This window comes from Callithrix jacchus, chromosome 7 (genome assembly GCF_049354715.1).
Source record: "Callithrix jacchus isolate 240 chromosome 7, calJac240_pri, whole genome shotgun sequence".
NCBI classification, from domain to species: Eukaryota; Metazoa; Chordata; class Mammalia; order Primates; family Cebidae; genus Callithrix; species Callithrix jacchus.
Genome location: NC_133508.1, coordinates 68,295,263 through 68,320,264, shown reverse-complemented (window position 1 = coordinate 68,320,264; position 25,002 = coordinate 68,295,263). Strand labels below are relative to the sequence as shown.

General features: G+C 56.3%; 1 protein-coding gene across 11 annotated transcripts in view; it reads left to right on the top strand.

Annotated features, from left to right (window-relative positions):
- Positions 1 to 216: 216 nt before the first annotated feature.
- COL16A1 (collagen type XVI alpha 1 chain) overlaps positions 217 to 25,002 on the top strand; it is a 52,309-nt gene continuing 27,523 nt past the window's right edge. For 3 of the 11 annotated variants that reach the window (XR_004745870.3, XM_035308521.3, XM_035308519.3), the window contains exons 1-43: positions 217 to 413; positions 1,955 to 2,061; positions 4,031 to 4,105; positions 4,216 to 4,333; positions 5,557 to 5,680; positions 5,992 to 6,258; positions 6,863 to 6,943; positions 7,069 to 7,194; positions 7,999 to 8,052; positions 8,346 to 8,372; positions 8,909 to 8,944; positions 9,952 to 9,978; positions 10,952 to 11,014; positions 11,299 to 11,340; positions 11,465 to 11,509; positions 11,681 to 11,716; positions 12,105 to 12,167; positions 12,529 to 12,573; positions 12,659 to 12,754; positions 12,938 to 12,976; positions 13,593 to 13,637; positions 13,775 to 13,801; positions 14,318 to 14,428; positions 14,811 to 14,846; positions 15,081 to 15,116; positions 15,194 to 15,304; positions 15,651 to 15,686; positions 17,816 to 17,851; positions 17,976 to 18,020; positions 18,330 to 18,461; positions 19,248 to 19,283; positions 19,463 to 19,570; positions 20,158 to 20,280; positions 20,385 to 20,438; positions 20,623 to 20,664; positions 21,002 to 21,037; positions 21,125 to 21,178; positions 21,369 to 21,422; positions 23,332 to 23,376; positions 23,468 to 23,494; positions 24,251 to 24,310; positions 24,498 to 24,545; positions 24,669 to 24,722. Coding sequence is in view for 10 of the 11 variants with exons in the window: in XM_035308521.3 (XP_035164412.1) it covers positions 1,989 to 2,061; positions 4,031 to 4,105; positions 4,216 to 4,333; positions 5,557 to 5,680; positions 5,992 to 6,258; positions 6,863 to 6,943; positions 7,069 to 7,194; positions 7,999 to 8,052; positions 8,346 to 8,372; positions 8,909 to 8,944; positions 9,952 to 9,978; positions 10,952 to 11,014; positions 11,299 to 11,340; positions 11,465 to 11,509; positions 11,681 to 11,716; positions 12,105 to 12,167; positions 12,529 to 12,573; positions 12,659 to 12,754; positions 12,938 to 12,976; positions 13,593 to 13,637; positions 13,775 to 13,801; positions 14,318 to 14,428; positions 14,811 to 14,846; positions 15,081 to 15,116; positions 15,194 to 15,304; positions 15,651 to 15,686; positions 17,816 to 17,851; positions 17,976 to 18,020; positions 18,330 to 18,461; positions 19,248 to 19,283; positions 19,463 to 19,570; positions 20,158 to 20,280; positions 20,385 to 20,438; positions 20,623 to 20,664; positions 21,002 to 21,037; positions 21,125 to 21,178; positions 21,369 to 21,422; positions 23,332 to 23,376; positions 23,468 to 23,494; positions 24,251 to 24,310; positions 24,498 to 24,545; positions 24,669 to 24,722 (2,793 nt within the window). In the remaining variant the exon portion in view is untranslated. The remainder of the gene's footprint in view (positions 414 to 1,954; positions 2,062 to 4,030; positions 4,106 to 4,215; positions 4,334 to 5,556; positions 5,681 to 5,991; positions 6,259 to 6,862; positions 6,944 to 7,068; positions 7,195 to 7,998; positions 8,053 to 8,345; positions 8,373 to 8,908; positions 8,945 to 9,951; positions 9,979 to 10,951; positions 11,015 to 11,298; positions 11,341 to 11,464; positions 11,510 to 11,680; positions 11,717 to 12,104; positions 12,168 to 12,528; positions 12,574 to 12,658; positions 12,755 to 12,937; positions 12,977 to 13,592; positions 13,638 to 13,774; positions 13,802 to 14,317; positions 14,429 to 14,810; positions 14,847 to 15,080; positions 15,117 to 15,193; positions 15,305 to 15,650; positions 15,687 to 17,815; positions 17,852 to 17,975; positions 18,021 to 18,329; positions 18,462 to 19,247; positions 19,284 to 19,462; positions 19,571 to 20,157; positions 20,281 to 20,384; positions 20,439 to 20,622; positions 20,665 to 21,001; positions 21,038 to 21,124; positions 21,179 to 21,368; positions 21,423 to 23,331; positions 23,377 to 23,467; positions 23,495 to 24,250; positions 24,311 to 24,497; positions 24,546 to 24,668; positions 24,723 to 25,002) is intronic. The other 8 variants (XM_035308524.3, XM_035308522.3, XM_035308525.3 and 5 more) reach the window with 6 other exon arrangements.

The following is a 25,002-nucleotide window of genomic DNA, read 5'->3' as shown; positions in this document are numbered from 1 at the left end:
GGCTCACCTGGCAGGGAGGCAGGAGGGGCGGGCCTGGGAGCTCGGCCAGACCCGGGAGGGGCGGGGCTGTGCACCCCGCAGTCCAGCCACCTCTGCTGGCGCTGGAGCCCCCTTCCAGCTCTCCTCCTCCTCCTCCTGCCTGGTGGGCCGGTCCAGCTGTGTTCCATTAGTGTCCCTGGCAGGCCCCCAGCCCCCTGGAACCGCCCCTCTTCCCCCACCCGGAGTGGCCGGCAGTCCGCGGCAGGCGTGCACGGGGCAGCAGACAGCCGGGAGACCTCAAGCGCCAGGAAGCTGGGGACCTGCGACCCTCAGGAAGAGATGGAGAACCCCCAGCGGGCCTGAGGAACCTGGGCCCTGCTTCCTCAGGCTGCTGCCCGGACGGCTCAGTGAGGTGGGGGGATCCCAGGCCATTGGTAAGTGGGGATACAGTGGGTGGCCTCAGGGCTCTGGGCTGAGAGGCCCTTTCTGCCCCTGACTTGCTGTGTGACCTGGGGAAAGTGGCATTCCCTCTCTGGGCCTTGCTCGTCTTCTCTAGAGTGAGATGAGCTCTAAACTCCAACCTGGTTCTGACTGTCCCTGCACCCAAATCTATGCCTCTGTGTTGGTGTGAGCGGTCTCCTTGGAAGCTTCTCTGGCTCTCTCCCTGTAGCCCTCCACTCTGGCTGGAGCCCAAGGAGTGGGGACAGGATCACACCCATCCTCATGCCTCCACATGCATCCACATGTGGCCCACAGCTGGAAACCCTTCTATTGGTTGGCAGGAGGGGAAGGCCAGGATAGGGTTTGAGAGGTGGGATGTGTATACCGCTGGGATGGGAGATGAATAGGCTGGGGGCACAGTTCTGCCCCGGGGAGAAGGGGGCTGGAGTCCTAGCTCCAAATATATTGGAATAAGGGGTCCTTTCTGTTTTCATTTCCTATCCATGATTGACAGAAGGAAAATCAGATTCCATTAGAGTTGGAAGGAATGAGGTCAGACTTGCATTAGAACTTCCCAACAGGAAGACCTATGGGAGGGGTGGTCCTAGGCTGGCTGTGCGCACGTGGGTATATGCAAGCTGCTGTGTCTGGATCTATCAGCAAGCATATGTTTCTGTGAGCATGGCTGTGTGCAGATAGGTGTATGTGCACACTGGTACCACATATGTGTCCTGATGTACATGTACCTGTGCATCTGCGTGTGCTGCCTGGCTCTATGTTTGTGCACGTGAGCTGCCCATCCTGGGGGAGGCCAGATGATGTATGGCTCTGCTGGCCGCTTGCTGAGCCTGCATTGATTTATCTGGGCCCATCCATCAGGGTTAATAAAACTAAAAGATGAGCATCCATCAGCTGGGGGCTGGCCATGAAAGCCTGAGCTTGAGAGACCTGCTCTCCTGTCCACTGTACCCATGGGGAAAGCTTCCGTGGCCCCCACACTGCCCGTGGAAGCCTGTGGCCCACAGTCTCAGCCTAGTCACCAGCCCCTGACCTTGTGGGTGCCTGGCAGGGCTGCCTGGGCTGAGTCGGGTGCAGCTAGTAAGGTATCAGGCCGGTATATACACCAGGACAGTGCACAAGTTGTTAGGCTGTTGAAAGTCTTCCAAGTGTCTTGATGAATAGCCTCTGTTTTAAGCCCCCATCACTATTCCAACTTCTCTGGCCTTTTAAAACCTTCTAGACCTCTCTTCAATCCAGCAAGTATCCGCTGGTGAGGCTAGATGCTGCCTGGACATGATTTCAGTGCAGTGGGCAGTTGTCTGCTCTGGCTGGTTGGTATCCGTGCCATACCAGTGGTTAAATATTTTGAATATCACTTCTGCCCAAATCCTAGCCCAAGGCCTGTGGTTGGGCCCCTGGGAGAGACTGATGCCTGGCCAGACCTTCTGCCACCCCAATACCAGTGCCCCATGGGCTGGTGGAGTTGTGCTGTGTGAACTCAGAAATCCACCTTCCCGGTCTCTGTGGTTTTCAGGTGCTGTGGCTGTAGCTGACCTCTTTGGACCAGGATGTGGGTATCCTGGGTTCCTGGCCTGTGGCTGCTTGGCCTCTGGGCTACCTTCAGCCATGGGGCAAATACAGGTGAGATGACACAGGAGACTCAGAGTATCACAGGCCTGCAACTGGGTTCCTGGGGTGCTGGGGTCCTTGCACATATATGTGACCATGTATGTGTGGTCGTATGGGCAGTTACAGCAGAGTCTGGGGGCTGGGCTCAGGGTGGCCTGTGCGCGATCAGCTGGAGAGCATGGGCACCTGTATCTTCGTGCGTTTATGTCTCTGGGCATCTGTGTTTGTCTCTCAGACTGGCTTTATGCATTTGTAGGTATTTCTGTGTCTCTGTGTGTAAGAGAACACCCCCACCCCGGTACATAAGCCAAGCCTGTGGACACATTGCTGATTGGGCCATTGGGGTGGGGAGGAACAGGCAGTGAGCTCACCCGGCAGAAGGACGCCGCCTCCCCAGAGAACCCCAGGTCCCGAGGATCCTTTTCATGGTGGAGACTCCATCCCTCTAGCTCACGTGCTTCTCCTCCTCCAGGCTGGCCCTGAATCCCCAGTAAAAGGCCCGCCCCAAGGCCCAGACTCTGGATGAGACAGAGGGTTCAGCTTTCCAGGGCCCAAAGCCAGGGGAAGTTGACCGGGCAACTTGCCTGGCCTTGCTGGGTGCCCTCTGGGCTCAGTAGCTCAGCCGCCTAGCCAAGCAGGAACAGAACTCCTAGAACCCAAATCCAGCTAGGAAAGGCAGAGAAACCAAGGAGCTGAAGTGAGAGGGATTGTGCACCCGGGGTGAGTGGCTGCCTGCCCCCTGTATGTGCACGTATGCGTTTCTGCTTGTGTGTGCATGAGCTTTGCTCTCCTCTCCCTCACGGGTCCCCTCGGGGGATGTGGCAGAGAATTTCAACATCTGTAAAGAATCTGGGCCCATTTCCAAGGGGTGAGTCACCCACTGCTGCTGTGATGCTGAAGAGAGTGATGGTCTTTCTGACCAGACCTGGGGGAGGGAGAGTCCAGTGGGGTCACTGGGACGGGGACCCAGGATTCCTTCTTCCAGCCAGTCTAGTCAGGGAGTGCAAGGCCAGCTTCTAGGAACTGTCTTCACTGTCTTCTCCCACCTATCCCTCTGCGTTGATGAGAAGGCCTTTTTGATTCTGGCCTCTTGTCATTCCTGTTGTAGCACCTCCCCCAACACTCCCACTCAGTCAGCCCCAGGAAAAGGGCAGCCCATGGCTGCCCACCTATTCTTTTAGGGCTTTGGAAACCTGAGTTAAGCTATCTCCTTCTCTGGGAGCCCTTCCCCTTAATATGCCCTGCCTGGAGCATACCACCAGAGCATAGGCCCTGGTGGTACTCTTGAGCTTGTGGTCTCCTCAGATCCTCAGTCTCTTCTCACTGTTTCACAAGGTGGTTATTCAGGTAAATATTCATTCTATTGGCTCAAACTTGTGTCTGGCCTGCTTGTCTACTTTGAACATAGGAAGTTCCCATTGCTGGGAGCATGTGTGCCAGCTGCACATGTCATCCCTGGTGGCAGGATAGCTACAACTCCCTCATGTATAGACATGTACATACAATTGTACATAACACGAAGTGTGCATGATTGTGGCATTTCCTCACCCCCGAAGAGCTCCTCTGCCCCCCACCTGGGTGTACATCATGAGAGGGCACACATGTAAATACACAGCTCCCCACTCCATCCGAGCTCGAGGACCGCTTAGAGTTTCTTGTATTCTCTCCCATTCCGACCTAGCTCCTGACCTGGAGTGTTGGGAGATTTGGGTTCCTGGAGTTCTGGGCTTTCTCTGTTGTTGGCTCACTTAGTGGCCTTGGCCCAGACCTCAGTCTTGGACCTCAGTCTTCTCAACTGTATGCTGGGCGGCTTCTGGCTCCCTGGAAAGCCAAGGTCAGAAGGCAGGTGGTGAAGGCAGGATCTAGCTGATGTCCAGAGTGAGGACTATAAACCTGCTCCCTCCCAGGTTCCCCAAGCGTCCAACCGTGCAGCAGCCATGGCCTGAGCACACCTAACACACCCCTGCCCCTTCTCTTCCAGGTGCACAGTGCCCACCTTCACAGCAAGAAGGACTCAAGTTGGAACACAGTAGTAGCCTGCCAGCCAATGTGACTGGTGAGAGCCCATTCATCGCATCTTGCCGACCCCGAGACCTTCCTCTGGGAGTGATCTGTACCCCTCTCCATTTGCTCAGCTGAGCTCTTCACCTGGTGTCTCCCCCAAAGGCTTCAACCTCATCCGCCGACTCAGCCTCATGAAGACATCTGCCATCAAGAAGATTCGCAACCCCAAGGGGCCTCTCATCCTGCGCCTGGGGGCGGCCCCTGTGACCCAGCCCACCCGGTAAAGCCATCCATGCGACCACCGAGAATCAAAACTGACCTCAGCCATGCTCCCTGGCAACTCTGGATGTGGGGCCTAAGCCCAGGGGCCTCTCTGTGGGTCATCTCATCCCACCCCCTGCCAGGAGTCAACCTGGCCTCCACCCCAGGCTTGCAGGATGGGCTGAGAGGGGCACTTGGCAGACCTACCTTCTGTCCCTGTCCCCTGTCTCTGGCCAGCAGTAGGTGGGAACAGATCTGCATCCTATGGGCACTGTGAGAACACAGGATGTGGGCGGGAACCTGGCAAGAGTCGTGCGTGTGTGTGTGTGTGCATATGTGTGAGCATTTGCACCCACGTGTGTGAAGTCCAAACTCCCACAAGCCCCTGGGTGGTCTGGCCCCTGCTTGCCTCTTCAACCTCAGCTCTCAAAATGCTCTTTTTTCTTTCTTGCTGCTCTAGTCATGCTGAACTCTTTCCAGCTTTTTTTCAGCATCTCTCCTTCCACCCTAGGCCCAGTTATTCACCCAGGGTATCCTGGATTCGCTGGAAGCACTTATTCAAATTGCAATGTGAGAGTGAAATAGCCATTCTGGGGATTCTTTGCTCATGGCCTCCCTGCCCCCATCAGACTTGAAGGCTCCATGAGGGCAGGCACTGCCTCCGTATTTTCACCACTGTGTGTGTGTGTGTGTGTGTGTGTTTTACACTTGATCTTAGCCAAAAGGCCGAGAAGTGATTGTGTGTGTGTTTTCTGAGACCAAGTCTTGCTCTGTCACCCAGGCTGGAGTGCAGTGGCACGATCTCGGCTCACTGTAACCTCCACCTCCTGGGTTCCAGTGATTCTCCTACCTCAGCCTCCCAAGTAGCTGGGATTACAGATGCCCACCACTACACCTGGCTAATTTTTGTATTTTTATTAGAGATGGGGTTTCACCATGTTGCCCAGGCTGGTCTCCAACTCCTGGCCTCAGGTGATCCTCCTGCCTTGGCCTCCGAAAGTGCTGGGATTTCAGGCATGAGCCACCACGCCCGGCCTTTACCACTATTATTCCCAGTAGCCAGACCCACACCTAGCAGGTGGAAGGCACTCAGTAAAGGTGTGGAGAGTGAGTGAATGTATATGTGTTGCAAGGTGAGTGCCTGTGCATGTCTTGGGTAGGCTCAGCAATCCTGAGGGCCCAGGGTGGGCAGCAATTGGGACCTCACTGGAGCCTCAGGCACCCTCCCTGCTCCATCTCCAGACGAGTATTCCCTCGGGGCCTCCCGGAGGAGTTTGCCCTGGTGCTGACACTACTGCTGAAGAAACACACCCACCAGAAGACATGGTACCTGTTTCAAGTGACCGATGCAGATGGGTACCCACAGGTGAGCCTCCCCTGTGCCCTTACTGCTTCTTAGGACGTTGGGTAGTACCAGTCTAGCCCAACTTTCTTCCCGGTTTGTGATTTCTGGGGTCTTCCTGCTCCATCCTGTGCCTGCCTACAAGGTTGCCCCCAGCCCACTGGTACCTGCCTCATTTTTTCAGGATGTATAGCTTCTTGACCCCAGCCAGCTTTCTTCCCTTTTTGGGTCTCAGTTTCCCGTCCTTTGAAATGAGCTCGGGGGCCCTGAATGTGCCCGTGCTGGGACTCTGGAGCTCTGAATCTTTGTCCTGCCCCTTTCTCCATTCCATTCAGATTTCCCTGGAAGTCAGTAGCCAAGAGCGGAGCCTGGAGCTCAGGGCCCAGGGCCAGGATGGCGACTTTGTGTCCTGCATCTTCCCAGTGCCCCAGCTCTTCGACCTGCGTTGGCACAAGCTGATGCTGAGTGTGGCTGGACGTGTGGCCTCTGTGCATGTGGACTGCAGCTCAGCCTCCTCCCAGCCTCTGGGGCCCCGGAGACCCCTGCGGCCCGTGGGCCATGTATTTCTCGGCTTGGATGCTGAGCAGGGCAAGCCTGTCTCGGTGAGTGCTAGGTCAGGGCCTGACCTCTGCTCCTCTCTTCTGGGAACCTGAATGAGCTTCCTGGAATCTGCATCAGAACAAGTCCTTCTCCTGCTCAGATCTTCCCCTGTTTTTCTGTTGCCCTCCAAATGCAGCCTAAACATATTTATCTGCCATTCAAGGCCCTTCATGATCTGGTCCCTATAAGTGTCTGCAGCATTGTCTTCCTTTACATCTCTCCGTGTAGCGCTGCTCTGATCAATTCCACCCTAGTCACCCAGCTCACCTAGTACTTTCACACTGCCGTGCCTTTGGCTACACTGTTACCTCTGCCTGGAATGCCTTTCCTTGCATGCTCATCTGCTGTGTAGCTACCAGCCCTTCAAAGCCCAGCATGAATGGAGCCTCCTCCTCTTTTGTTCCTCTGGGCCTGCTCTCCTTCATTCCTGTGCGTACAGTTTTGTTCGGCCTTTGGCGACAGCTCCATTTTTGATGTCTCCCAGGCCAGACTGGAAACACCCTGAGGTCAGATCCTGAGTCAGAGACATCTCTGTGCCTCCTTGGGGGCCGGGACACGGAGCTATTTGATAAAATGAAGTGAAATTGATGTGTGTGTCCCCTGCAGTTTGACCTTCAGCAGGCGCACATCTACTGTGACCCGGAGCTCGTGCTGGAGGAGGGTTGCTGTGAGATTTCACCGGCAGGGGTGAGTGGCCCAGCCCTCGTCCTGCCCAGGCATATGCTGTGCTGGAGATGCGGGTCTGGGAGGTGATGCCTGGAGGTTTTAGGAGGAGTCGGCTTCTGTACTGACCCTGCCCCTCCACTGAACAGTGCCCCCCAGAGACCTCCAAGGCCCGCCGGGACACCCAGAGCAATGAGCTCATCGAGATCAATCCACAGACTGAAGGCAAGCTCTACACCCGCTGCTTCTGCCTGGAGGAGCCTCAACACAGCCAGGTAGGTGGGCAGGGCAGGCAGATGCCAGCACAGGCAGGTACAAGTGAGATACCCCTCCCCTGACCTGATGTCTGCTGCCAGGGTCAGTTGGCCATGTGCCCAGGGCAGGAGGGCACTGGAAGCCCCCCCATTTGTACACCACCCCTAAAGAATTCAGGGAGGCAGAGGCAGCCCATTGGGTAGTTCTGTGCCCACTTACCTGTGGGTGTTGAGAGTGGTACCATCTAGCTCTGGCATTGCCTAGATCCTCACAGATGCCATCCAAACTCTTCTGATGAGGGCAGGACCAGGCTTGTCCCTCACAGGCAGTTTCTCCAGGACAGAGATACCTGGGATCAGAGGTCAGGTCATACTGCTTCTCCCAGGGATGGCTCACTCTCCTGGGCCCCAGCGCCAGCCAGTGCCAGACTGGTTCTAACCCAGCACCATGGCCAGCTGCCCTGCCCACTCTCAGGTTCTTTAGAGGTGGCATGGAAGCCTGGTTCCTCCCTTAGCCCCACCTCCTGGCTGGGCAATCTCCCTGCCCGCCCGGGCATCCTGCCCAGCCTTGGGCTGCGGGAACACAGGATCCCATTGATGCATGGTCTTGTTTGCTCTGACATCACATGGGTGGGTGGAGGGAAAGGAAGGGGACCTGTTGGGGCAGCCACAAGGCCCTGAGTGAGCCCTTGATGCCCTGAGACGTGCCAGATGCCAGGCTGAGGGGATACCTGGGGTCCATGCCCTGTGCCTGGGTGCCCCTTTCCAGCGTGGGCCCCAGAACTGCCCCCTCCTCAAGGGTTTCTCTTTGCTCTGTTTGCCCAGGTGGATGCCCAGCTGACAGGAAGAATCAGCCAGAAGGCAGAAAGGGGAGCAAAGGTAGAGGCGGGGGTGGGGGCCACGTGCCCTCAGTCTGTCCTCTGTGCCCCTGTAAACCCCAGGGATAAGGTGCTCAGCTCCTACGCTCCTCCTGCCTTTCCCACCTCCTGGACAGAGCTTAGGAAATGTAGGTGCCAGTTCTGATCAAGATGGACAAATGGGGTTGAGACGGATGCAGTGCCTGGCACTCTCTAGAGTGTCCACTACTTTTGGTTTGGAGCTAGATGTCTTGGAAACAGTGCTAGGCCCCCTGAGCTCCCTGCCCATTCCCACGCCCCCCCTACTTTCCTCAGGTCCATCGGGAGACAGCAGCTGATGAGGTAAGCCTCCCAGTGGGCTGGCAGCAGGGGAGGTGCCAGCATGAACCCTTTGGACCAGGCTTTGGGCACAGAGCCTGAGCATGGGGGTGCCGGCTGACTACATAGCTCCCGGCATTCCTTGGGGGTCCAATGCTGGACCTGTCTACCCACTGCCTCTCCTTGGGTTGGGGGATAGGTAGCCCTGGAGGGCACTACTGCTGAGTTGGCAGCAAATGGCCACAGGCATCATGGGGAGAGCCTAGCCTTCAGCCATGTTGCCCTTTTATTCTGGGCTGTACTCTGCCCAGCATGCTGTGTGACCTGGGGCATATTGCTATTCCTCTCTGGGCTTCAGTTTCCCATCTGAAAAATGGCTATGGGTCTGGGTGGGTGGGAAATAAGGGGTGAGGCTTGTTTTATAGGATTCCTGTCTTTAGGCTCTCCTCAGATTCCACTTAAGACATGCGTGCTATTCTGTGGGCCTGGCGGTGGTAGAGGTGGGGAAGGCCTACCCCACGGGCTCAGAATTGACCTCTTGGCCTGTTCTTCCCTTTCAGTGCCCGCCCTGTGTCCATGGTGCCCGGAACAGCAATGTGAGTGAATGGAGGGTATGCAGGGTGGAGTGGGCAAGAGCTGGGAGTGGATGTTGCCTAGAGCTGGCTGGCAGCCTCCTGGGTAAGGACAAGGGGGTCTTTGTGCACTTTCACACTCCCTCCCTGCCCATCTTCCAGAGCCAGGCTTGACCCCGACTCCCATCCCAATGCAGGGCTGTGTGGAAGAAAGCCTGTGATCTGCCTTGTCATCCACAGTGTGTTGGGGTTCAGGGCATGGGCATGGGGAGGGGGCCGGCAGGACCAGGGCCTTGGTTGCTGATCCCAGCTTTGCAGTTTCCACGAGGTCTTAGCCTGCTCTGGTGGAGGCTTCCTGCATTCTCCCGGAGGCTTAGAGAAGGGGGGGGCTGGCTGCGCCCGGTGAGGGCCTACAGTGTTGGCTTGGGGCCTGCTAGCCCTTTCTAGCTGGCCTTGGTCCAGCCTTCCTCTGGGGGTCCAGAAGGGCAAGGAGGAGGGGCTCAGTGTGAGCCCAGCTGGCACCCAACTGTGCCTTTTCCATAGGCAGCATGAGTCACCATTCTTCTGTGGCCTGACATTCTGAGTTGACCTGCCACATTGGTCCACCAAGGGCACAACCCCAGCTACCCTCAGCTCCAAGCCCCCTGACTTTGGGGGATATCAGGAGTACCCTCTCTGCTCCCTGCCCCTCTTTCAATCCAGTCCCCCACCAAATCTGGTAAGGCGGATGGTCCCCAGATGTGCAGGGGTTACCATGGAAACTGAGTAGCCATGTTATTCCAGCAACTGGGAGGTGGAGCTAATGAAAGCCAGGCAGGTTAGAGGAGGCAGGTTAGACCCTCTGGAAATGTTGCAGCCTGAGGACATGGAGTCTGCTGGCTGGTTTGCCTGGGAGGCAGAACAGAGGCTGGGATACGGGCTGCTGGTCCTGCTACCATGCTGTGTGACCCCATCTAAATTGCTTGACTTTTCTGGGCCCCTGGTTTTCTCTCTCTTCTGGAAGTATGATACCCTCTCCTCTGTCCCCTCAGGTCACACTTGCTCCCTCTGGCCCCAAGGTGAGTCGTAATGGAGAACAGGACTTTCCTGTCCTCTTTGGCACCCCCAGCCATCCCCACAGCATGTGACCCTGTGGCTGTGTGTTTATATCAGGGCCAGCTGAGCCTGTATGTGTGTAGGGCAATTAGGTGTATTCGTGGTAGAGAAAGCAGGGGGTTGTGTGTGTACAAAGATGCTAAGAGCGGCCCCTTTTCTGAGGCCCTACTGTGCACCAGGCCCTGGGCCACACCTGTGCACACTTGTTACCTTTCTGAGCCCTCTCACTACTCAGCCTACATGGTGGCTGCTATCATTTTACTTCAGGGGAAACTGAGGACCAGCTGTGCCCACATATGTCTGACTGGTGTGTCAGAATGATTATGTGTGGGTGTGCTGCATGCATCTCTAGGACACACGCTTGCACACGTGTGGCACTCAAAGGCTGGGGTTCAACCCATAGGCCTGTGGACCTAACGAGTCCACGGAGCTTGTGAGTCATAAGGAGGGACGCAACTATGGGTTGTGCTTGTGTGTGCTCATCAATATCGTTTTATGGCTGAAGAAACTGAGACTCAGAAAGGTGACATGACCTGCTCTGAGTGACATGCTAGCAAGTACAAGATTTGAAGTCAGGCAGCCTGACGCCCAGCCAGCATGGGTTTCTGCCACCCTGCATGTGTGTCCATATCCTCCAGCTGTGCTGTGTGTGAGCTGATGTGCTGGATACTGGTGTGGGGGATGGGATATCCCCTGCTTGAGACTGAAGATGTGCCAAATACAGCTTCTTAGGGTGGGAGGGCTTGTGGATGGATGGGTGTGGAATCCATATGCCTGTGTGCGGTGGGGGTAGAGTGGTGGACACTGCGCACATGTGTGCACATTTGCACACCCATGTATGGTGGGAGGGTGGAGGGGGTCAGGGGTGGGGAGAGCTTCCTCGAGGCTCCCATTTGCACCCTGTGGTCCTAGCTTCCATTCTGGTTTCACTCTCAGGGAGGGAAAGGTGAGCGGGGCCTGCCTGGTCCCCCAGGCTCCAAGGGAGAGAAGGGAGCACAGGTAAGTGTCCCAGCCCGGCCCGTGGCAGGACCCTTGCCAGCTATGCCCTGGGGTGAGGTGGAATGTGAGCCTTCACCCCGTCATCCCAGCAAAAAGCCTGCAGCCTGGCCCAGATCAGGGGCTGGGGGTGAGGGCCAGGGTCTTTTTCTAGGGGTTTGGGTGTGGAAGCCTCTCTTTTCTAGGGATACTTAGGACTACAGGGTTCCTGGGCCTATCCTCCTCACAGCAGGTCTTGGGGACTTCCCCGGGAGTTCCTGCCCCTGATCCCTTGTTCCCTACCCCAGGGCAATGACTGCGTTCGAATCTCCCCGGATGCCCCGCTTCAGGTAAGACTTGGAGGCGATGCCTGCTTCAGGGCTGATATGGGGCCAGCCCCTGGGGAGGTGCTGTGCACTTGGCAGCCCATCCAATGACTCTCTGCCTGCCTCAACACTGTGCTCCCCTGTTCAGTGTGCAGAGGGCCCGAAGGGAGAGAAGGGGGAGTCAGGAGCTCTGGTGAGTATTGACAGGGGATAGGGCAGGGGTGGTGGGTCCTGGGCCCAGCCTCACCCTCCCTGCCTCACCCTCCTTCCTCACCCTCCCCTTCCTCACCCTCCCTTCCTCACCCTCCCTTCCTCACCCTCCTTGCCTCACTCCCCCTTCCTTTGTGTCCCCTCCTCATCTCAGGGACCCTCAGGATTCCCAGGCTCAACAGGAGAGAAGGTAACAAGCTTGAATTTGGAGGGGGCGGGTTCCCCTGGGAGGTCTGCCTGCTCTACAGTCATGAGGAAGGAGGAGCCAGGGTTCTCAGAGGAGATGGTGCCATTGAGCACAGGGTTGGCAGGACCCTCCCGCACCCATCCCGGTCATCCTGCCTGGTCCAAATGCCCAGCTGACCTGGCGGGGAATGCCACAGACTCCCCCAGTGAGTGGCCTGGCTAGTCTGGAAGTTCTTCTTGTTGTCTACCCTCCTGTGGTGATTGAAGCCATTCACCCTCAAGGGAGACAGAGACCAAGGATCTAGAAGGCAGCTGTCCCTCCCCCAGGTGGAGCTGCTTGGCTGTCTCAGTCCCTTCCCTCATCCTGGTCACTTTGCTTCTTCCTTCCCCAGGGCCAGAAAGGCGAGAAGGGCGACGGAGGCATCAAGGGTGTGCCGGGAAAGCCAGGCCGGGATGTAGGTGCCTGAGATCCGTCCCCACCACCCCCACCAGCATGGGGTCTGAGGATGCTGGGATTTAACCCTCAGAATCCAGCTCCCTCCCCTTGCTCAGACAGGATGGGGAGGGGCTGTGCCCCAGGAGGCACAGCAAGAAGGGGACAGAAAAAGGACCTGGTTCCAGGGTTCCTCAGTCCCAGCCCCAGAACCTGAACCTCTAACACTCTAAGACTGACATGTGCTGATCTTGGGGCACTGGGGTGGGCTCCAGCTTGGAGGAGGGGCGGGGAGGGTGGGACAGGCCAGGCATGAACCTGTCCCCATGGGGTAGTGCCAAGCCTCAGGGCTGTTCCTACACCCTCCACCCAACCCTTCACAGGGCCGGCCTGGAGAGATCTGTGTCATTGGACCCAAAGGGCAGAAGGTGAGTTGTGGGTGTTTGTGGGGTGGAGATGGGGTGGCAGGGCTGAGGTGGCAGCTCTCTGATGCCCACCTTATGTTTGTGCCAGGGGGACCCTGGCTTTGTTGGGCCTGAAGGGTTGGCAGGAGAGCCTGGGCTCCCTGGCCTCCCTGGACCTCCTGGGATAGGGCTGCCTGGGACCCCGGTGAGTACCCCCTTGCTTCTCTTGCTGCCCTTTTCTCAGAGACCCCTCTCCCATTCTGGCTGGCGGGGGGGGAGATAAAGCTCTGTCCCAGGGCTCCTGGCTAGAGGAGAGGGTGCTGGTAGAAGATCTTGCTGTAGTGAGAGGTCCCTGGAAACTTTCACCTGACTCTGTTTCTGCCCTCAGGGGGATCCAGGTGGCCCACCAGGCCCTAAGGGAGACAAGGTAAGCAGAGGTAGGCATGTGGGCACTCTGGGAGTTCCGGGCTTGGCAGGAGGAGAGAGGAGAAGGGGCCAGGGTGGCCTCCCACAGTGGAAGCAAGTCCCAGGGAGGAGGCCGGGCCTTTGGAGGAGGAGGCTGGGCTTGGCTTGGCCAGGCCCCTTGGTGGGGAGTGCCCTGTCCACATCCTGGGGCTCACTGAGGTGGGAACCTTGGCCTGCGTTTCAGGTATGGGGGTGGGCAGGCTTAAGTGTTGTAAAGACCAAAGGAGACTTTGCTGGAGGGCCCAAGCTCATTTGAGGGCCTTGTGCCTGGATGTGCAGAAAGCCCTGGAAATTTCTATGTGACAGCTGTGGTTCCCCTGGGGTTGCGCAGATCACCTCCTGACCTGTGCACCAGTGAAGGGGCACACAGAGGCCTCGTTTTCTCCCTTCCTTTGAAACCCAGAATGGCTTGGGTTAGACATGGAGGGCAGGCAACAGGAACCGACCAAATGGAGCCAATGGAGCCAGGAGATTTGGCAGAGATTGTTCTGCCATCAAGAGGGGCACAGGTGGGGAGGGAATGTGCCGAGGTTGCACTGTCCAGGAGGCTCCCCACTTAACCTTCCTTCTGACCACAGGGCAGCTCTGGGATGCCAGGAAAAGAAGGCCCTGGTGGGAAACCTGTGAGTGACCCCAATCTGGTGGGGGAGGGTCGGGTCTTCCAAGGTCTCCAGAGGGAGGGCTAGGTCCTTGGGCCCTCCTCAGTGGGCACATCAGCCCTGTGCCGTGGCATTGATGCCCACTGACTCTTTTCTAACAGGGGAAGCCAGGTGTGAAGGGAGAGAAGGTGAGTCCATGGCCTGGCTGCCCAGATCAGGGTGGGAATGGGACCCCCGTCTCTGCAAATGACAGGGAGCATCAAGGGCCCTAGTCCTAGGGGTGTTGGACCTTCCTCAGGGAACCCCCACCCTTTCTTTCTCTGATGTCCTTGTGCGATCAGTTCATAAAGCACCTGGCTTGGAGGTTTGCTGGGTTCAAACCCTGCCTCCGCCACACACATGGTTATGAATGTGCCGAGTCAATTAGCTTCTCTCATAGCCCAAGTTTCCATGTCGTTCAGTAGGACACAGTCGTGTTTTAAGGCTGACTGTGAGGATGTAGTTTCGTGTGGCCCTGGAATCTTGTGGTGAATGAATGAGTCACTTGAACAGGAAGCCCCAGCGGCATTCCTGCTGTCCACTTTGATGTTGGGGGTGGGGAACTGGCGGGCCCAACATCTAGGGCTGGTGTGTGCAAAAGGCTCCTTGCCTTCCCGGGGGTCTCAGCCCCACCCTGTCCACTCATAGCCTCTCCCTTCTGCTAGGGTGAACCCTGTGAAGTGTGCCCAACGCTGCCTGAAGGGTTCCAGAACTTTATCGGGCTCCCTGGAAAGCTAGGGCCCAAAGGGGAGCCCGGTGACCCCTCACCAGCCAGGGTGAGTGCCCGGGGTGACCACTGAGGGACCTCCCCCAACACACAGAGAAACCTGGGGGCATGATCGTAGAGAGGAATTGGGCAGAGGCACTGGGTACTTCTCCTGGCTACAGAGAGATTATGGGCAGAGTCCAGGCTTTTATGGTGGTAAGGGAGGGCCTGAACCATAGAGCTCAGGGCTGGGCTAGAGTGCCACCTCAGGTCTCCATGGCAACCTCCCAGGACTCTCCAGGAGGCTCTAGGATGCCTTTTGGGCGAGTTGGGCTGGAGCCCACCCTTATTGTGAGTGAGGCTGTGCCCTAGGATTGGGTGTATTTTGGGGGTGGAGGAAAGGAGTAGGCAGAGCTGGGTGAGCCCCCTCTCTCACAGACCCCCTCTTTCAGGAGCACCTGGGAGCTGGCGTACAAAAAGGTGATCGGGTACGTGCCGGAAGTTTCTGTTGGGGTAGCTTAACCTGGCCTCGTGCCCTTGCCGCGCTCCTGCTTGTCATGTGGGTTGATGAACCCTGCCTCTGGGGTGCGGCCTTGAACCCCACAGGACCCCTAGGTTTTGAGCAGTCTGCGTGTGTGATGTTGCTGTCCTCACATATGGCCAGGGCATTTGGGGTGCTCCAACGTGCCCTGTCTCAGCCCACAAACCTTTTTTCCCTGCAGGGAGACCCTGGCATCCAAGGCATCAAAGGAGAGAAGGTGAGGGACCCTGCTCTCCTGGCTGCCCTCCTCTGCCTATCTGGGAGCATTCCTGATCCTTCCTCTTCTTTCCCCAGGGGGAGCCCTGTTTGCCCTGCGTCTCGGTTGTAGGGGCCCAGCATCTTGCATCCTCCACTGGGGCCGGTGGAGAGGTGGGCTCCCCTGGTTTCGGTTTGCCTGGCCTTCCGGTGAGTGACTACTTTCTCCCAGCCCAGCCCAGTTCAGCCCATCCTTGCCATACTGGTGATCTCCCTGGCTTTTCAGATCCTAGGTCTCAGGGCAGGGATCAGGAAGGAGGGGATGAGGCAGGTGTCTCAGGCTTGTCTCCTGGTCCCTCCCTCCGTCCCTGTGCTTGCCCCGGAACTTCCTCTTGGCACCTCTAACTTTAGCTGTCTAACTGAAGAAACTGTCCAGCTGCCTGAAGGACATAGTTCCTATCTTGCCTTTCTCTTTCTGGTTGGACACTGGGATCCAGAGAGCCTTGGAGGGTTGGGAATGGGGAGATGCTGTGACTCTGTCTTGGTTGTTTTTCAGGGGACAGCCGGAGTACCAGGGCTGAAAGGAGAGAAGGTGAGACCTGAGTTAGATGTCAGGGACACTGGGGCATCTTGGTAGGGAGGCAGGGTAGAAACGGCGTGCGCGGGGAATAAGGGTAATATAAACAAGCGATTCAGATGGTAAATTCACAGTGAAATTAATTTACTAGTGTTTTGCAGACTGGAATCAAAGAATTTATTTCTGAGAGTCCTCACGTTCTGTAAGAGAATTCCTTAGTGTAGGTGTGATGATAATTTAAAACTATTAAGCACATTCAAGATTACCTTACAAAGTTTATAATATGTAACACTTCTTAATTGCTTATTATGTGCCAGGAACTATTCCAAATCTTGTAAGTATATTTACTTGTTTTGCCCTCCCAGACTTTATGGGGTAGGTGCTCCATTATTCCCATTTCACAGATGAGGAAACAGAGGCACAGAAAGGCCAAGTAACTTGCCCACAGTCACACAGGTGGTTGGATGCAGAGCTGAGGTTGAGCTCAGGAAGCCTGGCTCCAGAGACTGTAATCTTCACAACTCCACTGGGTCGCTCAGTTTCAGTGCCTGTGTGAACGTATCTGTTTATGATTGCACTGGAGACAAATGGCAGGCTTGCACTTCTAATGTAGTGTTACCCAAATGAGGGGCTCTGTGGATGTCCGAGTGCGCAAGTGTGAGAAACACTGACGTATGTGTGCAGGCTCAACCCTAACAGGAGAAGCCAGCAGGTCACATCACACATGGGACCTTTGCACCTCCTCCCCTCTTTGGCGACTCTTCCCAGCTTCTCCATCTCAGTCATCAGCTCACAGCTGGCCCCTCAAAGCCCAGCCTTGTGGTTGTCCTCAGGTCCTCCATGCCTCACACTGTCCCCTCCCTCCAGCCCACTGGGAGCTCTGACAGCTCTGCCCACGATGGCTCCATCACCCCCCTCCACTTCCCTCCACGTGCACCACTGCCATGGTAGTCTGCATCCCCATGGCCTGTCTCCTGCATGGTGGAATCTCCTCTGGCCTACCCGTGGCCACTGCAGACCTGCAGTAGTCCGGTTTTCACCTGGTAGCTTTTTGTTTTTGTTTGAGACTGAGTCTCGCTCTGTTGCCCAGGCTGGAATGCAGTGGTGTGATCTCTGCTCATTGCAACCTCTGCCTCCCAGGTTCAAGCGATTCTTCTGCCTCAGCCTCCTGATTAGCTGGGATTACAGGTGCCCACAACCCCAATCAGCTAATTTTCATATTTTTAGTAGAGATGGGGTTTTGCCATGTCAGCCATTCTGGTCTCAAACTCCTGACCTCAAGTGATCTACCCTCCTTGGCCTCCCAAAGTGCTGGGATTACAGGCGTGAGCCACTGTGCCTGGCCTTCACCCAGTAGTTTGATGTGGCTTTGTAGAAGAATCAGTAATTCCCTAGAGACCTTCAGTGACTTACTTTCTAACATAGCTCCACTGTGCCTTGAAGGACCCCGGATGTCCCAGCCCCCATCCTCCCCAAATTCATCCCCTTCCTCCCCTTCTTCTCTTCTGGTTTACTGCGCTTCAGCCATGCGAACCTTCTTCCCCGGACCACCCCCGCCAGTCAGATTTTACACTTGTGGTTCCCACCAGAAATGTCTAGGATGTTTTTCCTCCCTACCCTCCCCCTATTCTTTCATTGGATGACCTTATTCTCATTCTTCTGGTAATAATCAGGGATAACACCTCTCTGAGCACCTCCACTTACTCTGTCTCATCACCTTGTTTATTTCCTTCATAGTACGCACCACTTTCAAAATGATGATTTTAAAAGTTCTGCGTGTGCAGGCTCAACAGGCATTGCTGTTTGGCTGCTCGCTGCTGTCTAGTGCCTCGGCTCAGTGCTCTGGGTGTAAAGGTGTCCAATGAATAGCTGTTGGAAAAACGCATTCACGGTTTTTGTGTGCTGAGCCGGGGCCGAGGGTAGGGCTGGATTCCATGAAGTGACGCTGGGGGCAGAAATAGGGCTTCTAGCCCCTGGCTGGTCACAGACTCCCTTGGGGACCTTGTGAAAGCCATCCTCCTCTCTGGAAATGAGAGGAGAGTCTAGACATCCCAAGAAGCTGCTTTTGCAGTTTTGGGTTTGGGATTGCTCTAGCACCTAGACCCCATCCCCTCTTTAATCGTGGTGTCTGTGCTTTCTCTCAGGGTAACTTTGGGGAGGCAGGGCCAGCTGGCAGTCCAGTAAGTATATTTTGGATGGTGATAGCTTGGGGGAGGACAAGGTGGGAGGGCTGCCTACCACTGGAGAGCTGATAGGCATGGCCCTGCAGATGCTGGGCATCACCTGTGGCATCTTAACATGCAGGGGCCACCAGGACCAATGGGACCAGAAGGCATCAAAGGCGCGAAGGTGAGTCTGGGGACATTCTTCGTGCTGCAGCCCGGTGAACTTCCTGGACACACACTTGTCTTGCTCCCCTTCAAACCCTCTGGGCTCCTTGCTGCCTGTCGACCAGAGTCTGACTCCTTAGCAAGGCACCAAGACCCCTGATGACTCCGCCCTACCTTTGTTTCTTTCCTGTTCTCCCTCTATCTCTCCTGAGACACCCTCTTGTCCAGCAGAGGTACTGTGTCAGACCCAGTGACATTCCCCAACCCCAGATTCCAAGCCTGGCACTAGGGCCAGGGGAACTCCCAACTCAATTTCCCTGCTTGGCAGGGGGAGCCCTGTGAGCCGTGCCCGGCACTGTCCAACATTGAGGATGGGGAGGTCCGTGTGGTGGCCTTGCCTGGCGCGTCCGGAGAGAAGGGGGAACCTGGGCCTCCAGGCTTTGGCCTGCCAGGAAAACAGGTGAGGTGGGATATAGGCAGGGGCCTCTGGAGTAGGGATGCAGGCTGGGCTCAGGAGAGGGGAGGGGTCCTGCCTCAGTCTCTTGACTCCCTGGGCAGTTGGGGGTAGTGGGAAGGATGTGGCAGGGTCTCCGTCTCCAGAAGGAGCTGCCCTCACAGGTCTGTGCCCTTTATCCTGGCAGAGTATGGCAGAGTGGGCAGAAAAAGCGCCATCCTAGGACCAGAGAGACCTGGTTCCAATCTTAGCTTTGCCTCTGAGTCTTTGACTTGAGCAAGTCACCTTCTCTCTACCTCTGTTTCCTGCCCAGAGTGTGGTACAGCTTGGTTACAATGTGTGTGAAGTGCTTGGTAGCACACCACGGGCATTTGCTAAGTGGTAGTTACCACGTGGTGATTATCGTTGCTACTGCTTTCATAGTAATGGGCAGCACTGCCACAGTGGACACTAAGTGCCAGGCCCTGCTGCACACGACACATTAGCTTGTCTAACCTCACAGGATCACAGGATCCCTGCAGGGCAGAAGCCTATACTCTTTTTATCATCCCCATTTGACAGCTGAAGAAACTGAGGCACAGAAATAGATGAGCTAATTTGCCCAGGTCACCCAGGCAAGGAGTCTCGCACAAATCTCTCCTCTGAACCTGGGCAGGATTGCTTCACTAGCATGAGTAGCATGAAAGCAGAGATTTTGTTCATTTGTTTACTGTTGTATCCCCTGTCCTGATGTGGTGCTGGGCATGTCGGAGTGGTTGGTCTAAGTGGGTGCTGAAAATGCTTTCTCCTCAGGGCAAGGCTGGAGAGCGTGGACTGAAGGGGCAAAAGGTGAGAGAGCCTCCGTGGGCATGTGGGTGGGCTCGGCATCCTGTCAGATGCCCTCCTTGCCTCTCTTTTCTCCCTCTCTTGTCCCCAACCCTCAGCCCCTGTGAGTGCCTGCAGGTCCCAGGGGGTAACTTGCCCCCGGCTGGGCTGTCCTTGCCTTCCTTGAACCCCACTCCTTACAGGGTGATGCTGGGAATCCTGGAGACCCTGGAATGCCAGGCACCACTGGGCGGCCAGGACTGTCAGGAGAGCCTGGAGTTCGGGGCCCCGCGGGGCCAAAAGGAGAAAAGGTCAGTCAGGCGGGGTGGTTGGGGTCGGAGGAGGGTTTGTTGCATAAAAAAATCAGGAAGTATGGCTCACACCTCTAATCCCAGCACTTTGGGAGGCCAAGGCAGGCGTATCACGAGGTCAAGAGTTCGAGACCAGCTTGGCCAATATGGTGAAACCCCATCTCTACTAAAAATACAAAAAAATTAGGCAGGCATGGTGGCACACGCCTGTAGTCCCAGCTACTCAGGAGGCTGAGGCAGGAGAATCACTTGAACCTGTGAGGTGAAGGTTGCAGTGAGCTGAGATCACGCCACTGCACTCCAGCCTGAGCGACAGAGCGAGATTCCGTCTTAAAAAAAAAAAAACAAAATCAGCTGGTGCTGCAGTGAGAGGACTGCAGGGGCCGCTGGGGCCTTTGGGTTGTCGGAGTCATTGGGTAGCGGCTGCTCGGGGCTTCTCCTCCACCAGGAGTGTCAGGGGCCTGTTTCAGTTTCCCAGGCTGAGGTGGGGGTAGTGAAGGGGCAGAGTGTTCAGAGGCATGCAGGGTGTCCTGGCCTGGGTGCCAGCCTTGGCTCATGCACTCCCGGCTGCACCCATCTCTGACCAGGGTGATGGCTGCACTGCCTGCCCCAGCCTGCAGGGGACAGTGACTGACATGGCAGGACGACCTGGGCAGCCCGGCCCCAAAGGAGAGCAGGGCCCTGAGGGTGTGGGCCGACCCGGTAAACCTGTGAGTTGCCTGCCCTCTGGCCCTTCCCTGCCTGGGCTTTGCCTCCTCCCCCTCCTGCCCCCTTTTCCCCTTCTGGGACTCCATGGGCCACCTGTGCCTTTTAGGGCCAACCCGGTCTACCAGGAGTTCAAGGGCCCCCAGGACTGAAGGGCATGCAGGTATGTGTGAGTCCTGGGGACATGGGCAAGGTAGCACTGGGGAGGTCCATGAGGGCAATGGGCCTGGAGTGGGAAGTAGAGGCAGCATGCAGGGCAGAGAGAAGCTGGAGGAGAAGGGGCCAGGGAGAAGGGTGAGGGGTGACTGGGGAATCTCGAGCCAGGGACTATTCTTTTACCTCTTCAGGGAGAGCCAGGGCCTCCAGGAAGGGGAGTCCAGGGACCCCAGGTGAGTCTCTAGCCTTTGCCTTTCCCTGTCCCTCAACATTTCCCTTAGCCAGCTACGTAATTCCATCTGCTCTCAAACTGCAAGGCTCTGCTTGCCCCCAGATGCACAGGGCCTAGTTCTGGGACCAGGGGTCAGGCTGCAGCCCTGGCCTGCTGTTGCTTCTGCCAGGGACTTGCCTTTGACTCCAGCCTTTCTGACCTTCAGGGTCTTCTTGGGGAGCTCTTCTGAATTTGGGCTGGCAGCTGCCCCACTCAGATCAGGTCTGCCAGTGTGGCAGGGCCGGTGGGGCTGGTTGGCTGTGGCTGCTGTGCCCCAGTGTGCCCTTTCTGACTTGCAGGGGGAGCCTGGAGCCCCGGGTTTGCCTGGCATTCAGGTATGTCTGTCTGAGTCCTGGAGGAGGATGGCAGGCAGAGGGGGCCTCTCTAGGATACAGGTTAACTAAATGTGCTTCTATCTGCAGGGACTTCCAGGACCTCGGGGACCACCTGGCTCCACTGGAGAGAAGGGTGCCCAGGTGAGCCCCTGCCTCATGGGCGTCGGGTCTGCAGTGTTCCAGAGTGCCTCAGCAGCAGGCACAGGGAACATGGGGGCCGAGTGACGCCTATCAGAGGGCCACCCAAGACCTGTTGGGATGTGTCTCAGCTGCTGGGTTGTAGCTGGCTTCCAATTCTGCCCCTGCAACCTTTGTACCCTCTCTTACACAGGGGTCTCCTGGGGTGAAAGGAGCCACCGGACCCATGGGACCTCCTGGGCCTCCGGTGAGTGTTCTCTGTGCTCCATGCTGCTGGTGTTGCTGAAACCAATGACGTTGCTGCTGCGAAGAGGGCTGGGAGCTGACCCTGCCCATCCCAGCAGCACAGGGGACGGGAGGAGAGAGGCCTCCGCCCAGCCCAGCCTCAGACAAGGAGCATCTCACTGTTTTAGGGGAATGCTTGAACAACACAATAATGATCACCACCATTTTTTGAACAGTGATTGAGCTGAGGCCCCGTGCTAAGCTCTAAACACAGACATTCATGTAATCCTCCTGACATCAGCCCTGTAAGGGAACTTCCTTCACAGATCAGGAAGTTGAAGGCCAGAGAGTGAGGAGGCAGAGCCAGGGACTTGAGCTAGGTCTGTCTGATTCAAAGCCCATCCCCATTCAAACCTTGGAGTCATGAGGGACATCTGACCAGTGCTGCCCAGGAGAACTGTCTATAAGGATGGAAATGCTGTGTTCTGCACCTATCTCTGACCAGGGTGGTGGCTGCACTGCCTGCCCCAGCCTGCAGGGGACAGTGACCTATGTGGCAGGATGGCCTGGGTAGCCCATCCCCAAAGGAGAGCCACAGGTGGCTGCTGAGCGCACCCGAAATGTGGCTAGTGTGACTGAAGAACTCAATTTTAAGTGTCATTTAGTTTTAAATAATTTAAATTTAAATAGCCCCATGTAACTATTGACTACAGTATCAGACAGCACAGATCCAGACCAGCAACTACTTCCAATGTAATTGAAAAGACCTTCCCTTTGTACTATTCCCCCAGTGGTTCCCACGTTTTGAAAGGCGTGTCTGTTGAACAAATTGCACAAAGTAATCGTAAGTGCATTTTCTCGTTTTTAGTCATCAAGGACCTGTAAAGTTGTAAGCTTCTACTCCACATGAACCCGCTAGAATTTTACGAGATAATCTAATTGCAGCCTAAATCAAAAGCATGCCACCTTTCAGCCAGTCTGTTCCATGCCAGGCAGTGGGCAAATGCACAATTTGTCTTGGGGCTTTGGTAATGTTAAAAATAGCCCAGGGAACTGTATCTTCTTCTATCTTTGCGGATCCCTAGAGAAATTCTAATTCCAGATGGGGAATTAATGATAGGAAAATGCTCCAATGTCCAAAGCAGCCAGGGTCCCTGCCTGTCCCAGGGAGTCCCAGGGCAAAAAGAGAGACATGGGCCAGGTTCTCAGGGAGCTTCAAGTCCCAGGTATGAAGGTGGAGGAGCCCCCAGGAAAGCAGCTATGGGGACGCCCTCTGTGTGGCCAGACTGGCCTCTCCTGGCCTGAGCGGACTCCATGCCATTGCCCAGGCTGCTTTCCTTTTCAGGAGAACATGCTGAATTCTCCTCATGCTGAATTCCATTCAGCAGGCTTCCCAGTCTCAGCCTTATACTTACTAGGGTTGTGACCTTACGCAAGTGACAGCTTTTCAAGATCTCCAATTTCTTGTGGGTAAAATAGGGGCTGAAAACCCCCTTCTCCCAGTTAAGTCAACAGATATGACTTTATGATAGGGAGGAAACTTATCAAGCACTAGAGGGAGGGAGGAGAGAGAAGAGACTTTAGGCCACACACGCCTGGCTGCAGCAGTGCCGTTGGATCTACGATGAAGTTTCTTCAAGGCTCAGTTTCCTTACCTGAAAACCAGAACAATACCATCCTGCCGGGCTGGGAGGGGGTTTCCATTCAGACTTCTCTGACAGGTACTCGAGCCGGTGGTTGGTACCCAGACGCGCTCAGGAAATCCAGTCTTCTTCCTCCCCATGCCTTGGTCTCCTCCTCTGGAACATGGGCTTTGGGCTCCAGGGGAGCCTGGGGCTGCTTCTGTTTGTCCTACAGCCCTTTTCTGCAGCAGGCCCGATGGCTGGCCACTGCCCAGTCTCACCCTTTGACTCTGGACTCTCTCCCTTTAGGGCCATGATGGGCAGCAAGGACAGACTGGAGCCAGAGGAATGCCAGTGAGTACAGTATCTCAGGGCAGCAGGAAGCCATGGCTGGCCCAGCCTCGGCACCCCTATGCATTCACCTTCCTGTGTCTCTTCCCTGCAGGGTGAAAAGGGATCAAGAGGAGAGAAGGTGAGTCTCAAGGACCTGTGACCCATAATTCTGGGGGAATTGGTAGCCCTTCCAGCCTTCCCACCTCCAACCAGGGGAGCCTAAGCACGTGGAAGCTGCCTTAGACTGGAGGACAGGAGTGGAGGAGGCATCCTGGTCTCTTTGCTACCTCCTGGCTCCCTGGTTTCAGGGGCTCCACATATTCCCAACTTCACCTGGTTGCTAGCCTGGGACTCAGCCAGGATCACAGGAGACTGGAAGACTCCAAGGCCCCCTTAGAGGGCAGCTGCATTTTCAAATGGTGGCTGAGTCAGAGGCTGGGGCAGGAACTGAGCTGGGAAGGACTAGTGGTGAGAGGGCAGAGGGGTGAGGGGCCCCTGAGAGAAGGGCATGGAAGCCAGGGTGGGCCCAGAGGAATAGCGTTGCAGGTGTACTGAAGGCAAGATTACCTGCGCGGCGCAGACAAGGTTATCACTGGCGATGGTAACAGCAGGACCATCGTTTGCTAAATAATCATCATGCGACAGGACCCCTGTGTACACATATCCTTTTTGTTTTCCTGAGACTCTGTGCACTTGGAATTGCTGTCCCCATTTTATAGGCACGCAGGCTGAGGTGCAGAGAGGTTGGAAGGGCAGCCTAAGGGCACAATCCCAAGGCAGATCCTGGATTGAAACCCCGGCCTCTCCGTCTCTAGAGCGCCCGTGCCTCTCTGACATCCGTTTCTAGAGGGCGCTTCATCTTTGTCCAGGTCTCAAAAGGCTCTTGTCTTTTCAGGGCGAGCTGGGGGAGTGCTCCTGCCCCTCTCGAGGTGACGTCGTCTTCTCTGGCATGCCGGTAAGTGGTACTGAGAGCCTTCCCCCTGCCTGGGGGAGAGGACCAGCTTCAGCCTCCTCTGGTGTCAGTGTGCAAGGACCCATGGGGCCTCGTGCCCCAGCCAGCAGCCTTCCCACGCAGCCCTGCGCTTGGTGTAGACATTGCCTATAACTTCTCCCCTTCTTTTGCGACCCCCACTCCCACCCAGGGTGCTCCGGGAATGTGGATGGGCAACTCCTGGCAGCCGGGCCCGCAGGTGTGTGTCGCTTGTCTCCTTCGTCTCTCTGCCAGCGCCCCGCGGCTTGCCCACCCTACACAGCTGCTCTCAGGCATGAGGCAGAGCTCTCTCCTGGCTCTGACTCTTTCTTCTCTCCCTCAGGGCCCACCAGGCATTCCCGGACCACCAGGCCCCCCTGGAGTACCTGGGCTGCAGGTAAAGGGGGAGAAGAGAATGAGGAGTTTGAATTCTTGCAGTCAGGGTGGCTGCTTCAGGCTGGACCCCAAGGACAAGGACGCTGCTCCCCTGCCCCCAAAACACACGCATGCCATTTCTCACTCCTCTGTTCACCTGCCTTGCAGGGTGCTATGGAGGGCCCACTGATCCTCCAGGCCAGGCTCTTGCACTCCTGGCACTGTTTCAAGGAATGCCCTGTTGCATCAGCAGCCAGGAACCCAGAATCTGGGTCAGATAATAATCCCTTATGCTGGTTCAG